This window comes from Dama dama, chromosome 15 (genome assembly GCF_033118175.1).
Source record: "Dama dama isolate Ldn47 chromosome 15, ASM3311817v1, whole genome shotgun sequence".
In the NCBI taxonomy this organism is placed as follows: Eukaryota; Metazoa; Chordata; class Mammalia; order Artiodactyla; family Cervidae; genus Dama; species Dama dama.
This window is the reverse complement of record NC_083695.1, coordinates 32,965,721-32,993,608: the sequence shown is the minus strand read 5'-3', so window position 1 is coordinate 32,993,608 and position 27,888 is coordinate 32,965,721. Positions and strand designations below refer to the sequence as shown.

The 27,888-nt window shown below is 39.0% G+C and overlaps 1 protein-coding gene and 1 non-coding gene across 3 annotated transcripts in view; one reads left to right on the top strand and one right to left on the bottom strand.

Annotated features, from left to right (window-relative positions):
• Window positions 1-27,408, bottom strand: part of VCL (vinculin) — a 104,929-nt gene extending 77,521 nt beyond the window's left edge. Inside the window, exon 1 of one of the 2 annotated variants that reach the window (XM_061161875.1) lies at window positions 27,135-27,408. In XM_061161875.1, coding sequence (XP_061017858.1) covers window positions 27,135-27,302 — 168 coding nt within the window. In that variant the 5' untranslated portion in view covers window positions 27,303-27,408. The remainder of the gene's footprint in view (window positions 1-27,134) is intronic. The other variant, XM_061161876.1, reaches the window with a different exon arrangement.
• LOC133070822 (U6 spliceosomal RNA) lies at window positions 558-664 on the top strand. The gene has a single exon (XR_009696226.1). It is a non-coding gene; the product is annotated as a U6 spliceosomal RNA (small nuclear RNA).
• Window positions 27,409-27,888: the final 480 nt, after the last annotated feature.

Sequence of the window (27,888 nt, the reverse complement as noted above, 5' to 3'; positions counted from 1 at the left end):
AAATCTGAACAGCATATGAAAAAGCAGAGACATCACTTTGCCAACAAAGGCCCATACAGTCAAAGCTGTGGTCTTTCCAGCTGAATGTGTATGAATGTGAGAGTCGAACCATAAAGAAGGCTGAACACCGAAGAATTGATGCTTTCAAACTGTGGTGCTGGAGAAGACTCCTGAGAGTCCCTTGGAGAGCAAGGAGATCAAACCAGTCAATCCTAAAGGAAATCAGTCCTGAATATTCACTGGATGCTGAAGCTGAAGCTCCAATACTTTGGCCACCTAATGCGAAGAGCTGACTCACTGGAAAAGACCCTGATGCTGGTAAAGATTGAGGTAAGGAGCAGAAGGGGGCGACAGAGGATGAGATGCTTGGATGGCATCATCAACTCAATGGACATGAGTTTGAGCAAACTCGGAAGACAATTAAAAGACAGCAAAGCCTAACATGCTGCAGTCCATGAGGTCGCAAAGAGTTCGACAAGACTGAATAACACCACCACAACCATCACCACAATCAATTTTTTAACATTTTCATCACCCCAAAAAGAAACTGATTAGCAGTGCTCGCTTCGGCAGCACATATACTAAAATTGGAACGATACAGAGAAGATTAGCATGGCCCCTGCGCAAGGATGACACGCAAATTCGTGAAGCGTTCCATATTTTTAAGAGAAAAAAAAAAAAAAAAGAAACTGATTAGCAGCCACCCCCTTCATTTATCCCCAACCCTTTCCCACCTCCAGCCTTAGGCAACCACTAATCTACTTTCTGTCTCTATAGATTTGTCTAGTGTAGGTATTTGATATAAATGAAATCATACAATATGTGGTCTTTAATGAATGGTTTCTTTCATATTGTAGCATGTATCAGTACTTCATTGTTTTTCTTGACAAATAGTTTTCTATTGTATGGTTATACTACATTTTTATTATCACTCATCAGCTGATGGACATCTGTATTATTTCCACTGTAGCTATTATGAACAATGATACTATGAACATTAGTGTAAATGTTTTTGTGTGGACATATGTTTTCATTTCTCTTGAGTAGATACCTAGATATAGAATTAATTGCTGGATCATTCCCACAAGCAATGTAGGAGAGTTCAAATTTCTCCACATCCTTGGCAATACTTGTTATCATTTGCCTTTCTTATTACTATAGTCATTCTAGTACAGTGGTGTCTCACTATGGTTTTAATTTGCATGTTCCTAATGGCTAATTATGTTGAACATCACTACATGTGCTTATTGACCATATACATATCTTCTTTGAAGAAATGTCTATCTAAACCCATTATTCAGGGGAATTCCCTGGCAGTCTGTTGGTTAGGACTTTCCATTTTCACTGCCAAGGACAGGGAACTAAGATCCCACAAACCAAGTTGCACAACCAATAAATAAATAAAAATAATAAATTCTTGACTCATATTTTAATTGGTTGATATGTCCTTTGCAAATACTTCCTCCCCGTCTGTGAGTCTTCTTTTCACTTTCTTGATAGCGTCTTTTGCAACACAAAAGCTTTTAATTTTGATGAAGTTCAATTTATCTTTTTGTTTTGTTGCTTGTGCTTTTGATAAAATATCTTAGGTTTTGCCTAACCAAGGTCAAAAAGACTTACTCCTCTTTATTTTTTTATTTATAATTTAAGCTCTTATATTTAGGTCCCTGATTTGTTTGGTATTAATATTTGTGCATGATATAGGGAAAGTGTTATTTATTTTGTTTAAATAGGAGAAAAATCAAGCATGTTGACAGAGTGAAAGAAAAGAGGCAGGAAGCAAGACTGGTTATGAAGCAAGGTTCCTGAAAAGGTAGGGATAGAATCTGAAGAGCAGGTAGAGACCAGCTTCTATCAGAAAGCCACCTCTTTCTCAAGAGACAAGAAGAGTATTGGGGGAAATGAGTGGAGACAAGGCAACTGAAACTATGGAGTATATGAGCTGCATGTTCTTCTTAGGAATTTACAAGGCATGTCAGTATATTTAAGGATCTTAAATAACCTTTAGTCAGAGGAAATCTGTTTCATTTTGTTTAAGCCACATTTTTCAAATTCATTTGACCAAGAATTATTTCTTTCTTAACACCTATTAGTCTATGGTGGAATTAGGATTTGTAGGATACTCAGGGAAACAATGTTCTAAGCTAGAAGTTGCAAACTAGTGGCCTTTGTGCAGAATTTGAGTCAAGGGCGATTTTTGCTTGGTCCTTTAAAAAAAAAAAAACTTGACAAAGATTCAAATTTCTGACATCTCTTAAAATATCAAAAGCTTTGGCCATACGAGATCTGAATCTCAGTAAGAAAACAATGTGTAGGAACCCCAAATGTCCCATATAGGGAGTATACTTTCTGCATCACTCCCTAAAATGTTAACAGCCAGACCATTTCACTCATTTATGTCACTGTCTGGTCCCTGTGGGTATCAGAGTTTTTCACTCTTATACTAGGCAACCCTCTCAGTGTCTACACAGAGTTAAAAGTTTCTAAAGCCACTCTTAGAAATTCCTTATCCAACTCTTCTCTAAATATTTTCTAAAAGTGCTCTTCTTATGAGAGCTATGAGAAAGATTGAGAAGTATTTATATTAGGAACGACAAAATGGGAGTGCATGGGACAAGTGCAACCCACAGACCTATTTTATTTGATCTGCTCAGTATTCTTTTTAAATGGAAATTTTCACATAAAAAGAAGCATAGATTTCTATATTTTATTGATTATCAGGAAAATCTGGAAACATTAGGCCCTGTTTCCATGTGGCAACAATAAGCTGAAGATAATAACAGTTTTGTTCAATCAGGGCCTGTACTTTTCAGTTGACCACAGTCTCTACCATCCCTGGTGCCCTATAACCCACCTGATTCACTCATTTTCTATTTGACTCTGCAGGTATTTGAGTTTGCGGCACCTGATATAACAAAAAGATTCCATTCTTAATTAGCACAGTACACAAGGCTCTCCCCAATATATCAGGAGAGTCACGTAAAATTTTACTATGCCTCAGATATTTCACTAATAATGAAACACCTCAATTGCTCCCCAAAATATATCCACTTCAAAAAACAAAAGAAAATGACTGGAAGGAATTACAGCATGGAGAGTAGAACTTCAGATGATTTTTATTTTCTTCTCAATCCTTTTCCATACTTTCCAGATTTTTTAAAAAATGAGTATGCAATGCCTTCATAATCAGAAAAATATAGATTAAATTTTTAAAACATGTCAACAATATTGTTGGTATGAAACAATCCATTAAGTAATGAGACAACACCAGCACCTAAAAGGTTCAAATTTTGACCAACTGCCCAAAACTTAAATATGCGTCAATAAGAATACAACTGAACAGGTTAAAAACCAGGTGAACTACATCAGTGGCAAGTTCTAATGTCACTTGATGCAACATACTTTCCTTAGAACTAGGGTTAAGCTGCCTTGGCAGCAGTTGCTTGTTTTAACAGAACATGAGATTGAGTGTATCAATTAGGCTAGATAAATGTTAGCAGAGCAGCCTTGCTCACCAAATCTCTTATTTATGAAGATACTGTGGACAGTCTTCCAATTTGCAAATACTGCATTCTCTCCCTCAACTCCAGATTCTTCTGTGGACACAACCATGGACACCTGTGCACTGGGTGGCCACCAATTTCTTAATAACAAGAAAATAGGTCATCAGTACAGATAACTTTCCACCACCCACTTCCTCCCACAATTAATTCAAAAAGATCTTTCATTCTTTTCATTATTTCTTCAACATATCTATAAACTAGTCCTCTATGGCTCTATTAAGGTGACTAGCTCCATAGATTAAAAACATGAAAAAAAAAAGGGAAAGTTAAATATTGCTAAGAGAAATTAGGTCAACTCTACCACCTATCCTATCTATCTCAAACAAGATTATAAGGAAACAATACATATGAATGTGCTTTGTACACTATGGAAGTGTTATCAAATGTAGGCTGTCTCTGTGCCACAAACGTTTAATTCCTTAAAGTATCCTAGAGGCCCCATCAACATCAAAACAGTCTTTAGGACTTCCCTGGTAGTCCAATGGTTAAGAATCCGCCTGCCAATGCAGGGGACATGGGTTCAATCCCTGGTCTGGGACGATCCCACATGCCATGTGACAACGAAGCCCAGGCGCCACAACTACTGAGTCTGAGCACCCCGAGTCCCTGCTCTGCAAACAAAAGAGGCCACCACAATGAGAAGCCCTTGCACCTCAATGAAGAGTAGCCCCTGCTCACCACAACTAGAGAAAAGCCCACACAGCAACAAAGACCCAACACAGCCAAAAATAAATAACTCTTCAGGGAGAAAAAAAAAAAACCAAAACAGTCTGTATTTTCCTCACTGCCCTCTAACTAAATCTGCTTTTCCCAAGCATTCCACAGAATACACTCTTATTTTTCCTGTTTTTCTACTTTAATAGCTAGAATTGCAAATGCTTTTTTTTCTTAACAGATTTAGTTCATTTGTAGTACTGTCCCTACGGAAAAACACTGTCTCTGAACCAATTTGTAAACGAATTTTGAAACATCACCCATTTTTATGTTTGGAAAACTGGGACCAAGGGCCCATCCTAGACAGTAACATGGAGTTGCAGGAAAAGAACTGGGGCTTTGGAATGAATCTTCAAAGTCTTAGCTGCTCAGTCATGTCCGACTCTTTGCGACCCTGTGAACTGTAGTCCACCAGGGTTCTCTGTCAATGGAATTCTCCAGGCAAGAATACTGGAGTGGGTAGCCATTCCCTTTCCCAGGGGATCTTCCTGACCCAGGGATCAAACCCAGGTCTCCTGCATTGCAGGCAGATTCTTTACCACTGAGCCACCAGGGAAACTGTTAAAACTAGTTCTGTATCCTGGGGCAAGTAATAATCTCTTTGAGCCTGAATCTCTTTATCAGTAAAAGGGAAAAAGTAAAATGTCTCTCATTGCTGAAGGATGTAGTAATACACATGTAAATCACCTAACATATATGCATCTGTCATGGCCTGGAAAGATAACAGATACTAAATAAATATTAGACCCTTTTTCTTTCCCTCTGCCATTGCAGTACTCATTTGTGACTTCCATTTTATCCTTAAAAAATTATTTTTAAATTAAGAACATGCTACAAGTCAGGGGCCCTTTACTACCTAATTAAATCCTTTTAAACAGCCCTATGAGGGAGGTACCACTGCTATCTCATTTCACAGATGAAGAACAGAGGCACGGAGAGATTAACTGACTTGCCTAAAATCACTCAGTTGCTCAGTTCAGTTCAGTTCAGTTGCTCAGTTGTGTCCGACTCTTGAGACCCCAAGGACTGCAGTACACCAGGCCCCTCTGTCCATCACCAACTCCCAGAGTTTAATCAAACTCATGTCCATTGAGTCTGTGATGCCATCCTACCATCTCATCCTCTGTCATCCCCTTCTCCTCCTGACTTCAATCATTCCCAGCATCAGAGTCTTTTCAAATGAATCAGTTCTTCACATCAGGTGGCCAAAGTACTGGAGTTTCAGCTTCAGGATCAGTCCTTCCAATGAATATTCAGGACTGATTTCCTTTAGGATGGACTGGTTGGATCTCCTTGCCATCCAAGAGACTCTCAAGAGTCTTCTCCAACATCACAGTTCAAAAGCAACAATTCTTCAGTGCTCAGCTTTCTTTACAGTCCAACTTTGACATCCATACATGATTACTGGAAAAACCATAGCTTTGACTAGATGGACCTTTGCTGGCAAAGTAATGTCTCTGCCTTTTAATATGCTGTCTAGGTTGGTCATAACTTTTCTTCCAAGGAGCAAGTGTCTTTTAATTTCATGGCTGCACTCACCATCTGGAGTGATTTTGGAGCCCCCAAAAATAGTTTGCCACTGTTTCCACTGTTTTCCCATCTATTTGCCATGAAGTGATGGGACTAGATGCTATGATCTTAGCTTTCTGAATGTTGAGTTTTAAGCCAACTTTTTTACTCTCCTCTTTCACTTTCATCAAGAGGCTCTTTAGTTCTTCTCTGCTTTCTGCCATAAATGTGGTGTCATCTGCATATCTGAGGTTATTGATATTTCTCTCAGCAATCTTGATTCCAGCTTGTGCTTCATCCAGTCCAGCATTTCTCATGATGTACTCTGCATATAAGTTAAATAAGCAGTTGTGTCCTTCTCTTTGAGACCACATGGACTATAGCCCACCAGGCTCCTCTGTTCATGGAATTCTCCAGGCAAGACTATTAAGAGTGGGTAGCCATTCCCTTCTCCAGGGGATCTTCCTGACCCAGGGATCAAACCTGGGTCTCCTGCATTGCAGGCAGATTCTTTACCGTCTGAGCCACCAAGGAAGCTGGCTTAAAACTCAACATTCAAAAAACTAAGATCATGGCATCTGGTCCCAGCACGTAATGGCAAATAGATGAGGAAACAGTGGAAGCAGTGACAGACTTTATTTCTGGGGGCTCCAAAATCACTGCAGATGGTGACCACAGCTATGAAATTAAAAGACGCTTGCTCCTTGGAAGAAAAGCTAGGGCCAACCTGAACAGCATATTAAAAAGCAGAGACATCACTTTGCCAACAAAGGCCCATTTAGTCAAAGACATGGTTTTCCTAGTAGTCATGTACGGATGTCAAAGTTGGACCATACAGAAGGCTGAGCACCGAAGAATTGATGCTTTTGAATTGTGGTGCTGGAGAAGACTCTTGAGAATCCCTTGGACAGCAAGGAGATCAAACCAGTCCATCCTAAAGGAAATCAACCTTGAATATTCATTGGAAGGACTGATGTTGAAGCTGAAGCTCCAATACTTTTGACCACCTGATGTGAAGAATCGACTCACTGGGAAAGACCCTAATACTGCAAAAGATTGAGGACAGGAGCAGAAGAGGGTGACAGAGGATGAGATGGCTGGATGGCATCACTGACTCAATGGACATGAGTGTGAGCAAACTCTGAGATATAGTGAAGAACAGGGAAGCCTGGCATGCTGCAGTCCACAGAGTCGCAAATACCATTATTCTGTGTTTTTTAAAAAATGTGGAAGACACATTCCATGATGTCTCAAGTTTTCTGCTGTAATTCTGCATGATTTTACAATTCTTTGGAACTTTCAGATGGCAATAAGGACAAGAAAAACTTCAAGCTCACAACAGGCAAATATAAACCATCAAGATGAAGTTTAAACAACTCATGTTGTTTGATTTTCCTTCCCAGAAGCTGGAAGATTTACACAGCAAACAGGGGTCAAGCTCATTAGGGCTTCAGTTGCTCAAGCTTCTTGACTGTTACTTGCTTAGAGATGATCAACTGAGTCAACCTGGCTACAGCTAGCTTTCAAAATTGAACCAGGACTGATCAACAATATAGTCCTTTTTTTAAAAAAAAAAAAACAAAAAACAGTGCAGTCAAACTTGAAGTAGTAACCCAATGGCAAAAATAAGTATTGTCACTACTGTTGGGAACCACTCTGCTTGGTAACTGGAAATTATTCTGAGTCACTTTACAGTATAGTAATTTAATTTGGCTCTAGGCTGTAAAAGACACTCTGATCCATTCAATTAGGGCCATAAGTAAAACTATTCTATTTCTTACCTCAAGCTACAAACACACTTCTTACAAGCAACCAGAACTGGAAATTCTATGTTTTGTAATATTAATGTGTCAAATGGTTAAGGCTCCCAATATAATGCTTATAGGAAAACCTCTTGTGTTCTAGTACCTATAAAATCCCCAAAGTTTTACCTTTAGGCTTTTCTTAATGTTTTTACTTTTCTTCTCAACTACTATAAATATAACTTAGTGAGATTATATATGGGCTGAGCACACTTAGTTTTAAACTTGTTGAAAAGTGAAATAAACTGGCCAAGATGTACAGATAGAAAAAAGTTATCAACCATCTACAGCAATACTAGTCATGTTTATGCCTTTTGCAGATTGCATTTCATCACTGTTCTTCATATAACAGTAACAGATTAGACAAAGCCTTGGTCTAATCAATCTAATCAAAAAGACTTTGACAAGAATATTAAAGTCAATTTCCTTTTGTTCCTAATACAAACTATCTATACTGCAGCCTAGATATCTATCTGTTCAACAGTTGCCACAAACAACTAAATCCATTAGTAAGTTCTGGCTCTCTCATCTTGGGTAACTTATTCCCAGTTGGGCAAAAGGAAGAAATAGAACTGAGAGAATTACACTATAATGAGAGTCCATTCATCCATCTAGTTGGTCTTTTTTTTGTACTGTTTCTTTTTTTTTAAACAAAACATGCTGGCAATGCACCTAAACATTAAATTACAATCTTTTTAACTTCAGTCCTTACTAAACATCAAGTATTCTACTAATGATTCATTACAGGGCAATAAATGTCTATATTTAGTTCATAAATGGAAGTCATCCCAAATTGAGAGTTCGTATGGAAAGTATGACAGAAGAAAATCCCTGGAGATTGAAACAGAACATGGAAGGTTCTTATTGTTGAATTTGTGTGCATGCCTACCTTATAGCAAGTTTCTATAAGCCTATGGCTGTGCTTAGTCGCTCAGTTGTGTCCAACTCTTTGAGACCCCATGAACTGTATGTAGTCTGCCAGGCTCCTCTGTCCCTGGGGATTCTCTAGGCAAGAATATTGGAGTGGGTTTCCATGCCCTACTCCAGGCGTTCTTCCCAACCCGGGGATCAAACCTAGGTCTCCCACATTGCAGGCAGATTCGTTACCATCTGCGCCACCAGGGAAGCCCTAGTAATCAGTCAACAAATATACTAAAGGCTTAAATAATCATCACACAGTTAGATAATCCTCCTTAGGACAAACCCGAGTTCTCTTCATCAATAGCCAGGTGAATATGGTGTAGGTAAATTCCCTACAAACTCTTCTATATAGCTGATCCCATCAAAAATACGACTCAGTGGTGTTTCATTTTTTTCTCTTTCTTTTTTATTAGAAGAGAAGTAAATTAGAGATCTTGAAAGTGCCTCTGGATCTTGACATTTTTAGATTGGTTCGTTATGTCCTAAGAATTTTGTGTGTAAGGCAATGTGCTGGTGACCCTTCCTCAGGTGACATACAGATGCACCGTCACTAAGTTTATGGCCTGAAATAGCATCAGAACTAAATGACTCTGGTGAGTTCTATTGGGGAGCTATAACTTAGTATTACTAGGGGCAGGTGCAACAGAGAGCTCAACCAGTTGCTGAGATAAGGGCAATCTTCAGTATTTGAGATGAGCCTCAAGGTATGAATGGATAAAATCTCTGGAGGGAAGAAGGTATCTTGGAAGGAAATTCAGCACATGTATAGAAGCAGAGGTGACACAAATGGGAGTTTGGTCATTAAACAGCCAGTAGTCTCACCAAGCCAGTACAGACTTCATGCAAGGCTACCATGGGAAAGTACGACCAGCAATAATTCTGATCTTGGCTTTTCCACTGCCAAAGGGACCTTGCTTTAGACATACTGTTGACTGCATCTGAGAATACATTTTCTCATTTTTAAAATGAAGAGTTGGAGCAGAACATCTCTGAGGTCTTATTTCCAGCTTTATAAATCTATGACTCTAGGTCGAGGGTTGGCAATTTTTTCCATGAAGGGCCAGAGAGTAAATATTTTAGGCTCTGTGGGTCATATGGCACAGCACTTCTGTGCCAGCACTTCTCACCACTACTGTAGTGTGAAAGCAGTCATAGAAAACATGTCAATAAATGTGCAAGGCTGTATTCCAATACAGTTTTATTTATGGATATTAAAATTTCAATTTTACATAAATTCACGTGTCACAAAATATTCTTCTTCTTCTGATTTTTCAGATACTTCAAAATTAAACACTATTCTTAGCTCCTGGGCAGTACAAAATTTGGCCCACGGTCTGTAATTTGCTAGTTTCTCTACTCCATAGAGAAATACGAACAGAAAGGGGGTAAAGTGTAATAACCATCAAGTGTTAGAATAAGATAGACAAGATTGTACTATAATTATATGTGATAAATAGTACTAAACAGCAACATATTGCAATACATAAATATATAAAATATCTTTCTTTGATAAGAAACATTGTATACTAAAATTTTAACAATGTTATATGTCAAATATATTCAATTTTTAAAAAGAGTTGGAAAAAGGAATTTAGATGAATTTAGAAAACAATGGGAGGAGGTGCCAGTTTCTGGACAAGAAAGTGTTGAGATCAGAGTTGTACCTAGAATCTTTACTTGCCAGTACTAGATGAGAGTGAGAGGTTGGTAGAGAACTTTCAAGAACAGGTAATATTAAAGCCTAATCTAGGCTGGTAGCTTTAAGAAAAGCGAGGGCGGGGAACGATATGGAAGGACCAACAAAACACTACTTTAAAAAATGATGAGGAAAAGGTTTATTTCACAAACATAATAAAAGAGGTCAATTTCCAGAGAAGGGGAAAAAAGGTGATTTTTGCCTTCCCATTCCTCAGTGCCTTCAGTAGAGTAAATGACTGCAGTCGACTGAGGAATTTTGCCTTTCTATGAAAGCTTTCAAACAAACAGCCCAAGTTAGAACTTCCAGTTCCAAGATAAAAGTTCTCGGGTACGTATCAGGTAAAATGTAGCTCTCATGTTTTGGTTTTAGAGATGTGACAGATACAGCAGTTATAGAGGTGATGTTTATTTATTTATGGCTCCTTTCACTCTAGAGAATTTTCAGCGGCCTTTTCAAATTAGGAAAAGAGTATTCTTCCAGTGTACATAGATATATCATTGCCCTCAGAATTTAAAAATCACCCTGCTGATTGTGACTCAGAATTTATATCTATCATTGCTTGCTCTGACAGAGGAAAATATTGCACTGCTACAAATACAACCAATTCAACATTCTAGGGTCTATCAAATGTGAGCAATCCGAGTCAATGGGAACACTATATGTTTCTAGAACTCAAATTTGGAAGCTGGGTGGAGTTGGAAGAAGAGGGGTGTAAACAGACATGCACATAGTACAATAGCTCTAATTCATGGTAGTATTTGATAGGAAACATGGCCACACCTCATGGAAACATAGCAAAATTAGAGATTAATTTCAACTAAGCAACCTAAATAGAGCTTCATGGAGAAAGTGACATCAACACTGGACCCATTTTAAACAGGAGAGGAATAATAATTCCAGGCAGTGAGAATAATGCAAACAATAATGATAAAAAGATGTGGGAAAATACTTGCTTTCTTTTACTTCATAAGTTGTACATGTTCACTGTTAAAAGACAAACATGAATTATGGTTAAGAAAAACAAAAAATTTTAACCTGAAATCCCACAACTCAATCCCACCACATTTTAGTATATGCTCTTCCACATATAAAATAATACAAAATATGGGAGGGGGGATCAGGAGGTGGGAGGGGGGATCAGGATGGGGAACACATGTAAATCCATGGCTGATTCGTGTCAGTGTATGGCAAAAACCACTACAATATTGCAAAGTAATTAGCCTCCAACTAATAAAAATAAATGAAAAAAAAAAAATACAAAATAGGATCATTCTAAACATATCCACCTGCTGTTTTTTGCATAACATGTTAGCATACAAATCTTTCCATGCCATCTTGGAATACACATTGGAATAATTAAAAACCACTGGCAAAAAAAAAAAAAAAAAAAAACCATTGGCATACCTGAGTTCAAGGGTAAGTACAGCTCTTCCCTTACAGTCCCTTTTTTGAGCTTCCAATTTCAATTTGATCTTTTCTTCCTGTCTTCTCTAGAGAGTTTTCCTGCTTCCACATGAGATCAAAAAAGTGTGGATACAACTTGCTGTGTCAATAAAATTGTGGACTTCTTTGAAATTTGATAAGGATTCTATTTATTCTGTCATGCAGTTCAAAGTGATTTTATTCTGGGAAATCCCATGGACAGAGGAGCCTGGCAGGGTGGAGCCCATGGGGTCACAAAAGAGTCAGACACAACTTAAGGAACTAAACAACAATAAAAGTGCCACCCTCCTAATAAAAAAAAAAAAAATGATTGTTACTTACTAGCTCAAGGTTCTATGAGCCTTAGTTATCCCATCTGTAAAATGGGAGTGATAAGCACATAGTATAAATAAAATAATTGAGGATACATAAAATAGTTTTTAAAACATCTGTTTTACTGACATATTGTTGAGAATACTATGAATCCAAATGTAAATTACATAATAAAGACGCTATCTCTAGAATGTCCACTCTTTATCTGCATTCCTCCCGCTGCTTGAAGGCAACCTTAACCATTTTGGGTGGGTGGCTCTCCAACTCCTGTGTCTCACTTGCAGATCTATCTCCTCACCACTACCAGGGATGTCTTACTAAAGCTCAAAACTATCCATGTTAAACATCAGCTTAAAATCCCTCCATTGCCTAAACATCCAGGGCTTAGAATGTTCATGAAATAGAGTTCATGAACAGAACATAACATAAAACATAATGTCCCTTCTAAAAATTATCCTATAAATGTACCTGCACACATATAAAATGACATATCTGTGTCATTCATTGCCACACCGCCTGAATTAGTAAAAGATCATAAGTAACTTAAGGTACTTCCACAAGGGTCTAGTTCAATAAACTGTGTTACAACCATCAGTGAATCATTATGTAACTATCAAAAGAAGAGAAAGCTTGTATGGAGCAAGTTAAAAGGATATACTATTCAATACAGAAAATATTCCCAATATCTTATAATAACTGTAAATGGACTATAACCGTTAAAAATTGTGAATTACTCTACTGTATCTATAACACTATATCTATAACATATAATACTGCACATCAACTATACTTCAATTTTTTAAAAAAGGGAAGATAGGACTTTTTTGGTGGTCCAGTGGTTAGAACTCTGTACTTCCACTGCAGGAGGCTCAGGTTTGATCCCTGGTCAGGGAAATAAGATCGCTCATGCCATGTGGTATGGCCCAGAAAGAAAAAAATGTAATTAAAAAAAAGAGAAAGTTCTATATAAACTGATAAGAAATGTTCTCCGAAACAGGTTAAGGGGGGAAAAATCAAGGAACAAAACAGGGTAATAGGTCACCATTTGTATAAAAGAGGAATACAACTGCCTGAATATGCATAACTATCTCTAGAAGCACACTCAAGACATTTGGTCTCCTGTGTCCATTAGTTTCCACTGAGGAGGAAACCAAGATGGCTGGGGTTCAAGGGTGGGATGGAGACGATTCACTATTTTAAATTTTGAACCAGGGTAAAATTTTCATTTATTCAAAAATTGGAGGTTTGTTCGGTGATTAATACGGCATGTAAGTCCCTTCACAAATTAGCACAATCTACCTTAACAGTATCACCACTAAAGCTTCCCTACTCCCTATGGCACACTCACACTCTTCTATCTTTTCATTCTCTCTGCTCAGAAGGCATTCCAGGTTTTCTCTGGCTGGCGCACTCTCTCATGCTTCAAACACTGCTTCTCTGTAACACAGAATGAACTTCCCCTCTTGTCTTCTTTCCACCTTATCCTTTAAAAGGTCCTTCAGACTTTGATTACAAGTTTGTTCCCTTGTATTAGAAGTTGGGTTTGCAGTCCTCCATGAGTTCGTCAGTTTATACCCCTTGGGGACAAAGTCCAGCCCTCAGAAAGCATTAAAAGTGTGATGAAATAGCAGCATTATTTGCTTCAGCCAAACAATGGAAGCAAAATGTGATAAAATGGAATATTATTCAGCCTTAAAAAGGAAGGAAATTCTGACACTTGCTACAACACGGATGAAATCTGAAGATACATTGCTAGGTGAAATATGCCACTCACAAAAGAACAAATACTGTATGATTATACTTACATAAGGTACCTAGAGAAGTCAAGTTAAGCAGGAAGGAGAGTGGAATTGCACTTACCAAAGAAAGAAATGGGGAGTTAGGGTTTAATGGGTACAAAGTTCCAATTGAGAAAAAGAAAAGATTCTAGAGATTGTGGTGATGGCTCAAGAAAAATGTGAATATACTTAATGCCACAAAATGATATACTTAAAAATAGCTAATACAGTAAATTTTATGTATATAAGAGGAAAAAACAAAAACCAAAACAGTAATTTCAACAGTAATGGTATCCTGGCATTTCAACAGATTTTATAAGTGCCTTTCTACTCTCATAGTTCCTTACACTCCAAGATGTTTTTCATCAAACAAAAGGAAAATAAAAGCAATCTTTTTAAAAAAGTATAATGAAAGAACAAGAGACTACCAATACTGACAAGATTTTGAAAAAGATACAATTCTAAAAATGAAAAATACTGCCATTTAAATTAAAAACTCAATGGCTGAATTAAATGGCATATTAGACCCAGTTGAATGAGAACAAACAAACTGGAAGAGCTGAAGAAATAACCAAATGGAAAATATAAGCGGTTCAGATATACAGAGGATAGAGTGAGAAAATCTCTACACTTCCAAAGGGTGAGAACAAAATGAAGAAAGGCGAAAATTCAAAGAGATGATAGTTAAGAATTTTCTAGCATTGATAAAAGAAACTGACCCTCAAAATCAGGGAGCCCAAAAAATCCCAAGAAAGATAAATAAGGACTTTAAAACTCACTAAGGAAAAAAATCATCACCTAGAGCAAAATAACAATTAGACAGATGGCAGATTTGAGCGCAGAAAACATTGGATAATATTTTCAAGGTACTGGAGAAAAATTACTACCAGCCTAGTTTTGTATATCCAATTAAATTATCTTTCTAAAAAAAAGATGGCAAAATAAAAGATATTTTCAGATAAAAGAACTAGAGTGTGTACTGCCCAAAGACCCACCTAAAGCTATTAGTAAAGGAGAGACTTCAGGAAGACGGGAGATTTGTTCACTGTTTCTCTTGTATCACAAAGAAAATGGTGAACACATAGGTAAATGAGGGGGAAAGCAACAGTGTAATAGAACAACAGTGTCTAATTTGCGAGGTGAAAAAATCAAGAGAGAAACAAAATCTCAGACAACCATATATAAGGGGACAGTGGGATTACAAATATTTTGCCATTTTATTCAAGTAAACAGTAAAGGTGCCAATTAATTTAAGACTTTGAAGCTAAATATGCATGTTAAAAAATTTCCAGAAAGCCACTGAAACACTAGAAATAATATAGTTTTTTTTAACTCACGACTTCTTTTGGCGGGGGACGGGGCAGCAGGGGAGGCAAGGGCTGTGCTGGGTCTCTGGTGTGGCACAGGGGCTCAGTAGTTGCAGCACATGGGCTTAACTGTCCCAGGGTATGCAGGATCCGAGTTTTCCAACCAGGGATCAAACCCACATCCTCTGCATTGGAAGGTGGATTCTTACTCACCAGGGAAGTCCTTCTATTACTCTTATATTGATGGGACATTTGAAGAGATTCTATCCTTCCTTTCAGGCTAGAGATACTAAACTTTTCCACTATCCAGAATAATATGCAGTCATTAAATATTTGTTAAATCAATTTGGCTGTTCCAGAACAAGATGAATTGTATCTCACAGATGCATTATACTTTTCAACTCTACCTGCAAGAGCCAATTCCATTTATTTTAGTGACTACCCCTTCAGGTTTTTTCTTTTTTAGAAAATAGGATAATGAATGCTTGGAATACAGCTCAAATCCTCAGTCTCAATTTTTGCTTTTAAATTGGGGTGGGTGAGGGGAGATAAATTTTTACCCTTACTATTGCTCCAAATAAAGGAGATATCAATCATAAATTTAAACATCTGATTTAAATCATGAGAAACTGGCAATCAAAGGCTCAGGCACCTAAACTGTGAGATATATTTTCCCCACAGTTGATAAAACTGTATATTCCACAACATATGGAATTCTACAGAAAGCTTTCACTGGCACTTTGCCTTGTTGAGTAAAAGTTAGGAGTTATACTGAGACATTAAGAAAAAAAAAAAAAATCAACATTGCCTTTTCATTAGACTAACATTTAAAATATGCCTTAAAAATCATGTGAAAATATATATCTAACACTCACTGAGCTCTTACCTGTCAGGCATAGTTCTAAACATTTTTATGAACTCATTAATCTTCAAGATACTACACTCTAAGTCAAATACTAATATTAGCTTTGTTTTACAGAAGAGGACTATGAGGAACAAAAATTAAATACTTTCTCCAATGTTATATATGTTGCATGTGTCAATCAATGGCAGGATTTAAACCTTTAGAGTTTACTCTTAACCATTGTATTCTAGGCTGAATTACCTTGTGTGCGTGCATGAATGCTAAGTCACTTCAGTCATGTCTGACTCTTTGTGACCCTATGGACTGTAGCCCACCAGGCTCCTCTGTCCATGGGATTCTCAAGGCAAGAATACTGGAGTGGGTTGCCATACCCTCCTCCAGGGGAGTACCTTATATCTATATCTAAACTCTGACTTTGGTATTTGCTAACTCATGCTACTAGATGCACTTTGCCAAAGATGTTCATTTGCAAAGCATCAAAACTAATAGAGAATCCCAAACCCATGCTATATTTTTATTTACATTTACATACCCTGCATGATTCTACGCTGAAAAGGATTATCCCCATCTGCACTCCAGGACTCTAAGCCTAGAAATTATTCATTCAAGAAACATGAATTGGATGATCCTACTGCATGCAATACCCCATGCTAAGCATTGATTTACAGCTGCTTTCCTAATTGGCAGCTAAATTTTGCCAAGATTCACCCATGCATGATATACATTTTTCCAAAGAAGCATAGAACAGTCTGGGGGTAGGGAAGCAGCAAGTGGTCTTCGCTCTTGTTCATTCAACAATCATTCCTTAAGACTCTGCTGCTGCTAAGTCACTTCAGTCGTGTCCGACTCTGTGCGACCCCATAGACAGCGGCCTACCAGGCTCCCCTGCCCCTGGGATTCTCCAGGCAAGAACACTGGAGTGGGTTGCCATTTCCTTCTCCACCTTAAGACTCTACTATGTGTCAAGCACTTTGATGGGTGCTGGAAATTCAGGGGCAAACACAGCAGGGCCAATATTTGCCCACCGGACTCTAGAGGGGGAAAGATGTTAAAGAAGCAATTCTCACACAAATAATGACTTAAAATTATAAAAAGCACAATAAAAAAAAAATAATCATATGATAGAGGGACCTAACATAGTTTTGAAGGCAGAGTCAGGGAGGTCAACCTTTGACTTTTTTTTTTTTTTTCAACCTTTGACTTTTTAGAGTCAATCCTAAAAAGCTGATATTTAATATGGAAGTCATGGATTAACAGAAATGATCCAAGTAAAGAATAGCTTTACCTTGAAATCCAAGTAAAGCGTAGCTCAAGCAGAGGGAATAGCCCATGTGATGGCCCACAAGCAGCACCCAGCCTTGAGGAAATGAATACCCACTGTGCCTAGAGAATCACAGGAAGAGGGAAGCTGAAGCCAATGCTCAGAGTTCTTTTCCTAACTAGGGGACACACCACCTGAGCATTCTGCTGCTGGACCACTCACATTTTCTCCATGGCTCCAAGGAATAAAAACTATTGCTACCAACACACAACCCTTTAAATAATTTAAATTCCACAACAATTTGATGCATGGAGAGAATGTAGATTAGCTAAATCTTTTATAAGATCATAAATTTCACCTGTGTTTTAACAACTTGAGGCCACAGACCATATCTGAAAGTTGGACCATAAAAAAGGCTGAGTGCCAAAGAATGGATTCTTTTGAATTGTGGCACTAGAGACAACTCTTGAAAGCCCCTTGGACAGCAAGGAGATCAAACCAGTCAATCCTAAAGGAAATCAACCCTGAATATTCATTGGAAGGACTGATGCTGAAGCTGAAGCTCCAATACTTTGGCCATCTGATGTGAAGAGCCGACTCATTAGAAAAGACCCTGATGCTGGGAAAGATTGAGGGCAGGAGGAGAAAGGGGGCAACCGAGGATGAGATGGTTGGATGGCATTATTGACTCAATGGACATGAATTTGAGCAAACTCTGGGAAATAGTGAAGGACAGGGAAGCCTGGCATACTGTGGTCCATGAGGTCACAATGAATTGGAAACGACTTAGTGACTGAATAACAACAAATCATTCAGAACACCAGGCAATGTGCAGAGCCAGAGTCTGATAACTAATTTTGCTGTTGGGTGAGAGCCATAGAATAAGAAAATTGAGTGTTACTAGAAATTTACCAGCACATTCAAATATCCTTATCTATTTGAATTAAATGAATAAAAACATGCTGTCCACCTTACAGATAAAAGATGATCCAGTTCTCCAGAGATGGGGTGGGGACAGAGAGAAGGCTGGAAATACAGGGAAGCTAGGTAAGTTGCTAGTTGGTCCCTCAACTTTCAAATCTAAGAACAAATACACCATTTTTCTTTCTTCACAAAAAGCCTACCTATGAGAATATGTTAAGCTTATTTCAAAAGAAGGAATGACTTTGACTTGGACTGTGGCCAACTGCAATGAAATTCAGCCACTTTCCCCTTAACAATCATTCAACTGGAAATCTTATCAGTGGGAAATTCTCTAAGGGCCAAGACTCTATTTTCTGCAACTTAACAATACTTGTAAAACATTTTTAGTTCTAAGATTCACTACCTCTCATCTTCTATACATACACACATGCCACATTCATACCAATCCAATAAGCTGACTTCTAATAGAAGTAACAGAAGTTTTTGGAATCTAAAGTTCCAATTATGTAGCCAACACAATATAATATTTATGAATCTGTTTATCTTTGTGATTACATAGGCATTTGTATATAGCAACATTTAAGGGCAGAAGAGAATACCAAGTCATCCAATGGAGACAAGAGATAGTGAGCTATCTTTATCATCATGAATAAACCTAGGATGACTAGTGGCTATAGTGAATATCAAAACACAACACATTTATCAAAGGAATACTATGAGCATGAGATGGGATAAGTGTGCATGTGTACTCAGTCATGTCTGACTCTTTGCTACCCTATGGACTGTACGGACAAAGGACCCACCAGGCTCCTCTGTCCATGGGATTTTCCAGGCAAGAATATTGGGATCAGTTGCCATTTTCTCTTCCAGGGGAACTTCCAGACCCAGAGATCAAACTCCAGTCTCCTGCATCTCCTGCAATGGCAGGCAGATCTTTTACCACTGCACCACCTGGGATACCACGATAAGGAAAACACTGGGAATATCAAGAAGAATATAACCAGTCTTTGCCCTCCAGAAACCAACAGTCTGAGAAGGAGACAGCCTAGGGGAGTAGGGAGAGAGAGAGAAACAAGCACAGAATCAAATCAATTATCCAAAGATTCATGACCCAGCATATAAGTACAGAAGATCTACAAAGTTTTACCAACGGACTGGAAAGAAAGCAAGGACTCCCTAACTGCCTACATCTAATTATACAAGTCCCCTTTTATTCATTACTCTATCATACCTTATGCCTTTGTGTACATATAATGCACAAACTTATTCAATGTAAAGACCCCATATTTTTAAAGAGGATGTTGAGATTAGAAGTTCTTTCAGGATCCAGCCCATTATTCTGAACTTATTTCATTCCGCACTCACTTAAAGCGCTGTTAACTAAGCAGTATGGCTCCCCAAACAGCACATGGCAGTGAAAATCCTGGGTAGTTATAACAGACTGGGTTTCCTTGCTTTTGTTTGCAAATTTTTGAGCAGGAACGTGAATTAAATGGTTTGGGAGGAGGGGTGTCAGTGGTGGGAAAGGGATAAGAACTGGTGCATCTATATATAGTTAAGTTTGTATTTATATCTGTGGAAACAAATTGGTTTGGAGTAGAGGTAAAAGATTGAAAAAGGCTGAGAAACACTGTAAAAAGACTGTGATTATAGATGTTTGTAAATTTCAACAATAAAAAGTATAATACTTTTGTAACAAGAAAAACTGTTCTTTTTGAAAGACTATGGCAGCATGACAAAAAATAATTATTGATAGTATACTATTCACTAGTATTATTTTAAATGAAAAATAAAAGTTTAACTATGATAAAAATACAAATGAACAAAAATCCTCTACTTAAATATATATTTCAACTTCCTTCCCTAATTAAACCTTTTGTAAATTATTAAGGAGAAACAGGTAAGATAGCCTTCCTCTCATAACCATTCCCAACACACACTGAATGAATAAGAAAATTACAGGAAAAAAATCAGAGAAGTAGTCACCTAGATAACTTGAAACTTATGTTATCTTAACTTAACTGTCTATGTGGCACAGTATACCCAAATGTATACTGTAAGGATTCTACAGGTCCAGACAAGGAACAGAAAGACCGATGAAAGCCTCCAGTGGGAGGTCCTTCCTCACATATCTAAACTTTCATCTCTGGGTGTTTCAGAGTCTTATTACAGATTTGAACTTTACCCCTTAAAGCTCACTCTGAAATATTTATACTACATAGCACTGAAGGCTGTTGGACCTTAAAAAAGCCAAGGCTAAAGTTTGTTTTCTTCTTTTAGTCCTTTCTATTTGGGAAGATATAACAGCAGACTGGCCTGAAAGCAACATGAACTGACAGGCTGACCCTTCCTCAGCAAGAGTCCTGAGCACGCAGAATTATCCTAGGGAGAAAACTCATCTCTGACATTTGTTCTTTCTACACTGCTACTTCTTTTGAAACTGCTATAATGCTGGTTTATTATGTAAAAATATACCCCACCGTCGTCGTGACCATGACATAAGGTCCACTGAAAAAGCTGGGCCCCAGATCAGCCAAAACACAAAAAAGAAGTAAATCAACTTTCTGAAATCTTTGTCTTCTACCATATGGTTCAAGGAAATAAAAATCTTTTAATGAAGCATTGATGACTCATGGTATGATACTGCACTGTAACTAGCAGAGCTCCAAACAATATATCAACCCCTGAACTAAACTGTTAAATTTTAAAAAGACAAAAAGAGTTGAAAAAGAATGCAAAATCTCAATGCCACTTTCAGACAGGAGGCAACATATTCACACATTATGAATTTAGTAAGTGGCCTGCATAGTTGAAATGACTCTGAAACAGAGAACCACAACCCAAAATAGCCTAACACTTTTGTTATCTCAAACAATGGGCAGTTAGCCATTCATTCCTCCCTCTCAGTATACATTCTACTTGTTTCAGATGAGGCCTATTATAAATTTGAAGAGACTGTTCAAATTCAGTACACCAGATGTTTGAAAGCTGGGGATGAAAGATATTTGCCACACAAAAATTCCTATTATAATATTTTGTGCATAAAAAATGAATGCTATGTATTTAGTATTCTTTAAGTTATATTTCATACCTATTACCGACTTGACACTGGAAATAAAGAAGCAAACACACAGACATGGTCCCTGCCATTGAGAAACCTTCAACCCAGTGAAGACAAACACTGACCAAGTATGATGGCTGTCAAAAGAGAAAAACAATACACGCTATGCTGGCTGTATACTGTGGATAATTAAGATGTTCCCAACCTACCCTCTTTCAAGGTGTGCCAGCAAAACCCAAGGAAGTTGTCAGAAAGCTTTTAAAATAATGACCCTCTCAGTTGTGATACATATAAAACATAAGTATTATATAGATATATATATATATATATAAAATATATATATACACACATACATATATATGTGTGCGTGTGTGTAAATAACCAGTAATTAAGTATATAAAATTACCAGACTACTCTTTTAACAAATATACAAGAAATATTAAAATCCAAATTAGTCCCATATCCATAAAAGCAGTTGCCTTAAAGCTGTCCTTACTCCTGACAAGGGCAAAAGGAGTCAGCTTAGGATACTGTGGTTGACAGCACAGGACTTTAACATAAAATATAAAATAACTTTTATTTTGTCCATGAAATATAAAATAACTTTTATTGTGTCCAGTTATACCAGTGCTATTTATAAAACAGCTTTAGAAAAGCCCAACTTTATACAGTGTCAGTACATATAAACAAATACTTAAATTGGGGCTCCATTAAAATTATAAACATAGTTGTAGAAACACTGTCTCCAAAACTCTTCCATTCTCTCAGTCATGAACAGATTTAAGTCCCATTTGTATATCTCTTTTGATCTGTTCCAAATGAAACTTCATAATTCCCCAAAGAACCCACAAGCCTACTTTAAATACTATTTAAATAAAGAAATCTTACAAACCTACTTTAAATACTATTTAGTTCTAATAGACTTCAAGCTAAGCAGCTAAATACACTAGAAAAAGTCTTTATCTTTTACAGACATAAATACTTTTGTACTATCTGTATCTATTTTTTTAAGCTGCAGAATTGAATGTTGCTGTCTTCACATCTTTGAATCACAAAATTGAATGTCTTACCTTCACATCATTTTTTCAATATAGGCCCTTCACACAGGCCATGCCAAAGCCAGGCTTTGAACAGATAATCTTGCCAATCCAGGACAAGTAGACACAGCATGGTAAAGTGAAAAAAGCAGAGGGTCCAGAGTGAGAGAAACAGAGTTTGAGTCCAAGCTCCACTACTAAGCAGCTGTGCGTGCCACTGTAGGCAGGTTACTTAACTGATTTACAGTATCTTCATCTGTAAAATTGGGACCATAGCAATATCTACCTTAAAGGATTGCTATGAGATTATACAGATGTTTATATGAAAGCATTTTATAAACCATAAAGAATCATACATTATTATTTACCTTAATTTTTCTTTAATACAGGAATGAATATTTTCATTTTAAAAATTAGAAAATACAGAATATTAAGAGAAAAAAAATCACCCATAGGCCTGTCACCCAAACATTGCTATTTATTTTAAATGAAGTAAGTCCAACATCAACCAAAAGAAATTAAAGTAGGAATAATTTCAGATGTTAATACAAATAACATATTAACAACAAAATAAACTGCTGATTTCTTTTTAAGAAAAGAACAGTCTTTCCCATCTATCAGTTTAAAGACAATGCTGCTATTTGTCCCAGAGCTGGTCCCAACAGGGTTTGATATATGGGTGAGGCTCATAAAAGTCAAAGCCACGAAACTCCCAAAATAAATATTTCATGAGCCCCAGGAGTAATTACAACACATGCCCTCAGATGCAATGGAGAAGGCAAAGTGTATGAACCTCCATTAACAAAACTGGCATGACTTTACGGTCACAAAGACTCAGATTTCTATGGGCCACTTCAATGGGAAAAAAGAAAAATTTATATACCGTGCTACAACACAGACAGCCTAAGGCTTCTGAATTTTTCACATTGCTTTTAGAACTTGTACCCCTCCTCTATTTTTCCTTTCCCACACTTCTTTCTCCTAGGTCCCCTCCTAGGTTACTGCATTAAAATCACTTTCTGTGTTTAAAATGGCCTTATTTTATACAACAGAATATTATTCAGCAACAAAAAGGAATGAATTTCTGACACATACTACACCATAGATGAAAACATTATGCTAAGTGAAAAGTCAGACACAAGAGGCCACATATTTTATGATTCCATTTACATGAAATGTCCAAAATGCGCAAATCCACAAAGACCGAAAGCAAATTGACGGTCGCCTAAGGCTGAGGTATTAGGGGATGGAAGAGAATCAGTGAGTGTAATGGGTATAAAGTTTCTTTCTGAGGGAACAAAAATGTCCTAAAATTAGACTCTGGAGATGTTGTACAATTCTATAAATACACTGAGAAACACCTAATTGTACACTTTAAATGAGTGAATTGTATGGTATGTAAATTATATATCAACAAAGCTGTTTTTTAAAAAATGATCTTATTCACTAGAAAAAAGGACATGTAAATAATCTCATCCTACCTTCTCTCTAAGGGTGGAGTAAAAGTGATAACTCAATTGTGATGATACATATATAAAGTGACCAGACTACTTTTATTTAACAAATACACATGAAAAATTGCAAATCCAAATGAGTTTTGCTTAATGATTCCCTAAGTCCAAACTTGGTCCTCAGAGTCTCAGTAATTCTATGCCTCTGTTTAAGTAGTTCTTTCTTCCTGTAACGCCTTTCTTACCACATCTTTAAATGTTCAAATACCACCTTCTTTGAGGCCAGTTCACAGGTTACCTTCTCCATGAAGTCTTCCCCATGCTCTCAAGAAAAGTGATCTCATTTTCCTCTGAATTTTCATAGTTCACTTTCTCTGGGCCACTTAGGACTTTCAATCCAATATTATACTTACTCTGGCCAACATAATACTTAGTGCTTTGATGTTAAAAGGGAGTTCTCAATAAATACCAATCTGATAAGTGGATGACTACTGCTTAACAATGCAGAATTTCATCACCACTGGGTATATTTTCATTTTGGAAATATTCAAAAGTCACTTTAGACTCAAAAATGGTAGTAAGGTTAAGGAATACCCATTTCAGACAAAATTTTCTTAACCAAAATAAAACAAATTCATTTGTATGTATATAATCTGTAAAAAAAAGAAAAAAAAAGTCCCAAAGAGAAACACTGGAATAGGGATATAGCCTCCCTAGGTAACTGAAAGAAATGTGAATTGCATGCATTTTGGAATACTTGTTCAAAAATCAGATTTATTAGAGGAACATCACATTTCTTCCCTGAGAGTTCTATTATCAAGCTCTACTAATTCTTCTTCTACTGTATTTCTAATATAGTCCTAATTCCTGCTCCATTTTGCCTGTCAAACCCAAAGTTCTCTCATTTTCTTCATAACCAACAAATTTTCAGTCTCCTAAATTTATCTGCCTTCCCATAGTTCCTTCTTTTCCCATGTGCCAATGTTAAGGGTAGGAACTGGGGAGCACATACATATCATATGAGACACAATCTAGTTAGGAACTTGACACATGAACACAATTCATCACAATATTCAGTAGCATATACACAAGGGCCACAACAGACACCCCGAATTCCAAGCAATGGGTAAGTCCTCCGGGCTCCCCAGAACACAATCTATACAGTTTTCCCTCACACACTCTTATCCTCTCCCTTCCATTCTTTTTCATTTTACTGGACTTCTGTTAAACTGCCCATACAGCATGCACTAACTTCAGCTCCAGTTTCTCTCCAGCTTGCCTCCCTGAGTGAGTCAAGACAATCTACTTGCTGTAACCTGGAAGTGACTTAATCACAAGTACTTTTGTTCACCACTGACTATTTATCAACATAATCCTCCTCACTTTCTCTCTGCTAACTCCTATCAAATTTCTTCTTTTTTTTTTTTTTAATTTCTTCTTTTGTAATATATTGGAAAGTATGTAATAATAAGTAATTTTGTTTTTAGCTTATCACTGCCCTCATTTCTTCTGTGTTAGTCTCACAGAATCTATTACAATGTTTACTAAGGGACTGTATCACACCACCTTGGAGCTTCTTAAAAACACAAAGACCTTGACCCAACCTCCTCAGTAAGTCTGGGATGGTAGCTGGACATCTTTATTTCTAAAAAGCCCCAATGGTGATTCTAACGCACATTTCAACCTGAGAACCTGATTTATTAAAATGTTCCCTATACAACAGACATTCAATTCTTATTAATTCATGCACTGAAGCTCATAAATAACTTTTCTCTAAATAGCCTAGCCAGCTATCAGCCCCTCAACTACACCAGCTCTGTTCCAAGCTCAACATGTGGTTTTAAGATTTCATTTCCTGAAGTACTCCTTGGAGGGACACTATTACCTTGTCTCTTTACATTGTTTCCTATTTGTTGAAAAATGGAGGCCTGGAATGCAGCCATGTTAGACAACACTACATAAGAATGTACTCTGGAGCCTTAGATTAAAATTAGTTATAAAAAGAACACGAACAATGTAGAACTAGACATTTTGAATGAACACAGTATTCTTCCTGAATACAGTCTTAACTAAATCTACAGGGAAAACAGATGGGGAATTTGGTCAGTAGTGTCTTCCTAATTAGCAGTCTCCTGAACTGTCTCCTGAACTGGGCCCCTGAAGACTGAGGAAGACTTTCAGCAGCTGAAGTGCATTAAAGCGCTCGAATCAGATAAGAAGCCCAAGCCGCACCCAGACCCACAGTGGCCTCCCAGCCTCCTAACTACCCTGACACACTCTATTTACACAGCTCGGTGGGGAAGCCTTAGGAACTTTTTCCAAAGTTGCTTCTCACAGGCAGCAGCCTTCTGAGTCACCCACCCAGGGTGGGAAAGAAAAGTGTGATATTCGCCAGCGGGGTGTGAGGAGACTGAGCACAGCGCCTCTTTTCCCACTTCAGAAGCGGGCTCCGCCGCCTCCAAGAATCACCTCAGTTACGAGTCACCGCTGTGGGCGACAGGGGTCTGCGGAGCCACTTAGCCACCTAGGAAACTTGTGGCTTGGGGAGGAGACGCCCCGTTCTTTTCTCCGGCAGGGGCCGCAGATCCCAGATTCCACAGGCCTCTCCCGGCAGCTCCATCTTGCTTCCTGTCAGGAGGAGGGGCCGAGGAGGAGGGCCCCCGAGTCTGGAAAGGCCCCAGAGGTAGGAAGCCTTGTGACAGCAGGTAAAGCCAGGTGGAAACCTCCACAGGAGTTGGGGGTGGGGGCGGGAATGAAGAGCAGCAGGGTTACGCGAAAGGGGGAAAGGGATTCGTCGTCAGGAATTACTGCATAAAGAAGTCGCCCGGCGTTTCTGAGCGCCAGAGGTGTGAGCAGAAGTACTCCTCAGGAAGGGAGGAGACAGACATGAGGGGTCAGTAAGACAAGTGGACAAAAGGGCCGGACCCGCGGAGCTCTGGGGAGGGGTGGTGGGTCAGGCAGGTTTCAAGGTGAGGGGCAGAAGTATCAGAAGGGAGAACAACGTGGCTCCTATTTAAGAATCCCTGGAAGGAGAGGCAGGGAGTCAGTAGAGGAGCCCGTCAGCCCAGAGGCCAGGCCGGGGAGGCCTAAAAAGGAGCTGAGAGCAAGGCTGTCAACGGGAGGGGCGACAGCCAGCTGAAGGAAAGGGGCTATCAGACATCCTAACACCTACCCTTTACTGAGCGCTTACTACAGATCATAAGCTGCGCTAGGCACTTTATAAATACCACCTCACTGAATGTTCACAAGAAACCCGGGAGGCAGGCATTATTAGGATTGTCCCCATTTTATAGATGAGGAGACTGAAGCTCAGAGAGGCCCGAGGGCTCGCTCAAGGTCAGAAAGCGGGGGAGTCAATATTCAAACCTAAGGCGATCTGGCTCCCGAGTCCACGCGCAAACTCACAGGCAGTGACCGGGAACCGTGAGGCGAGCCAGGACCCCAGGAACGTCTCCCGCGCCCGTTCCCCCAGGCCCAGCGCGCTCACCCGAACGAGGTTGCTGACCGCCGCCTGCACGGCGGCCACAGGCGCGGTGAGGTCAGGGATGGCTTTGCCGTCCACCTCGCCTTCCTCGTGCATAATCACCAGGTGCGAGATCTGCTGCGCCACCGGCTCCAGAATGCTCTCAATCGTGCGCGTATGAAACACCGGCATCGCGGCGGCGAGCGGGGCGGCGAACCGCGGGCTACCGAGAACTGAGAAGCAGGGGCCGGGAACCCTCACAGAGACGGACTCGGAGCAGCGACTACGGAGTCGGGGCTTCCCTCAGCGTAACCAGCCTCACCGGCGCCCCGCCCGCTCGCGTCGCCGCGCCCAATGAAAGCGCCGCTCAGACCCAGGCCTCCACTCCTATTGGTCCCTCTTTTATACGCTCCGCCCCCGCAACCGCGCCGCCAAGATCCCGCCCCGCCCCCATTCCCAAGGGAGGGGCCTGGGATTGGGGTTGCGCCGCAGGGATTGCGACCGGATTCCCGAGCCCTAACGCCGGGCGCTCCTTATAAGGGCATGGTGGGAGCGGAGCGTGCGGCTGGAGCCGGGGGCCCCGCCCCCGAGGCCGCCTCCCGCGTCGGCTCTGCAGAGCTCCGCCCCTCTGCAGAATCACCTCAGTGGGGCGGGGTCTCCTCACCTCTGTCGGCGCTGGAGTCTGAGGAGACCCGAGAGCCGTAAGTCTGTTCCCTGCTCCCCAAGTTTTCCCTTCACACAACGCCCTAAAAATACACTTTCCACGTCCTCTCAGTAA